Below are 1638 nucleotides of genomic sequence, written 5' to 3'. Positions count from 1 at the left end.
ACCCTATGTTAGCTAGCTTGCGCTCAGCATCTCCGGCCTTGGCTTCCGGTCAAACTTAGGAAGAAGAAGAAGCCAAACCGGTCTACTCTTCTCACCTTATTTTAGGTGTGCGGATAAGACAAAGAATCACACACTAGCGAATTGACAAAGTGAGACGGGAGAAGAAGGAACGAAACGAGTCGAACGAAGACCAGTAAGGTTCAAAGCCATTATTCTTGAGCTTTTTGATGTGTTTAAAGCCCTTTCTTTAGGCTTTAAAGAGTTCAAAGGAGTCGTGTTTTGGCCGACGTCTACGTTACACGTTTTGTTTACAGTGCACTATAAATGGCCACCTATCTGTCAAGTTCGTATCATCTTCTCTCCCTTTCTCTCTCTCTCTCGCTTTCTCTATCAACTCAATCTGCTAGAGTTAGAGCTTCAAGGCGTAAAAGAGGCCATGGAGCTTCATGACGATGCTCGTAGCTCTGACTCACCGTCAAGCGTAGAGGACGACCTGAGAAAAGGGCCTTGGACTGTAGAAGAAGACCTTTTACTGATGAACTATATTGCCGTCCATGGCGAGGGCCGATGGAATTCAGTAGCCCGTTGCTCAGGTAGCAGATCGATTCCTCGTTCGCTAATTGTTCCTTACAGTCATACTTGCAAGAGAGAGCATCTCTCATGACTTTTTCGGATATGAAACAGGTCTCAAGAGAACCGGTAAGAGTTGCCGGCTCCGGTGGCTCAACTATCTCCGCCCGGATGTCCGGCATGGCAACATTACTCCGGAAGAGCAACTCCTCATTCTCGAGCTTCACTCTAGCTGGGGAAACCGGTGAGCGAACTCCACAGAAGAACCTTTTAGCAACCTCGTCTTCCACACGACACCTAGTCCTGAACAGAGTGTCATGGATGGTTCTCCTTGTAGGTGGTCGAAGATAGCACAGCACTTGCCGGGGAGGACGGACAACGAGATCAAGAACTACTGGCGGACGAAGGTGCAAAAGCATGCAAAGCAACTCCAGTGCGACGTCAACAGCAAGCAGTTCAAAGACATCATGAGATACCTGTGGATGCCTCGGCTCATGGAGCGGATCCGTGCAGCTTCCGTGCACCAGCATGAACGGATTGCGAACAGCGGAACCCACGAGCTTGTGCAGGAGAAGAGCAGCGCATTTGGTTCATCGGATGCGGAGTCGTTCGAGATGCAGGATCCGTCACCCGCGGCCTCCGACTGCTTCGCCGTCAGCACCCAGGGAAGCGATCACGACATGACTGGTGATTGGTTCGAGAAGTCGCAGTTCAGCACCTGGTGGCGGGAGACTCTACCGAGCCCCGGAAGTTATGACGACGTCTTCGGGCTGGTGGACTTTGATCAGAGTGGATGGGGACAGAGCCTATTCGGTATGGATGATGATATGTGGTTGCGGCGGCAGCAGTTTTAGTATGGGAAAGAAGAGTTCAGTCAACATTATTATTTATAGTAAATGTATGAATATATATATATATATATATGTATATATATATATATATATATATATATATATATATATATATATATATACACATGTATATATATATATATATATATATATATATATATATATACACATGTATATATATATATATATATATATATATATATATATGTATATATAT

The 1638-nt window shown here is 45.5% G+C and overlaps 1 protein-coding gene across 1 annotated transcript; it reads left to right on the top strand.

The window, feature by feature from the left end:
• Positions 1-376: 376 nt before the first annotated feature.
• On the top strand, positions 377-1431 carry LOC135679967 (transcription factor MYB2-like). The gene is made up of 3 exons (XM_065193947.1): positions 377-593; positions 685-814; positions 908-1431. The coding sequence occupies exons 1-3, from the start codon at positions 437-439 to the stop codon at positions 1422-1424; spliced, it is 804 nt and encodes a 267-aa protein (XP_065050019.1). The 5' UTR covers positions 377-436; the 3' UTR covers positions 1425-1431.
• The last annotated feature ends 207 nt before the right edge of the window (positions 1432-1638 follow it).

The sequence above is a fragment of the Musa acuminata genome, chromosome BXJ1-7 (assembly GCF_036884655.1).
Source record: "Musa acuminata AAA Group cultivar baxijiao chromosome BXJ1-7, Cavendish_Baxijiao_AAA, whole genome shotgun sequence".
In the NCBI taxonomy this organism is placed as follows: Eukaryota; Viridiplantae; Streptophyta; class Magnoliopsida; order Zingiberales; family Musaceae; genus Musa; species Musa acuminata.
Note: the sequence above shows the minus strand (reverse complement) of the source record. Positions and strands in the feature narration are given on the sequence as shown.

What these genes read in the sequence shown, in the direction of transcription:
- LOC135679967 (XM_065193947.1), top strand. Translation starts at nt 437, where the DNA reads ATGGAGCTTCATGACGATGCTCGTAGCTCTGACTCACCGTCAAGCGTA. An exon ending in TTCAGTAGCCCGTTGCTCAG is followed by an intron (nt 594 to 684) that starts GTAGCAGATCGA and finishes GATATGAAACAG; the next exon opens with GTCTCAAGAGAACCGGTAAG. An exon ending in CACTCTAGCTGGGGAAACCG is followed by an intron (nt 815 to 907) that starts GTGAGCGAACTC and finishes TTCTCCTTGTAG; the next exon opens with GTGGTCGAAGATAGCACAGC.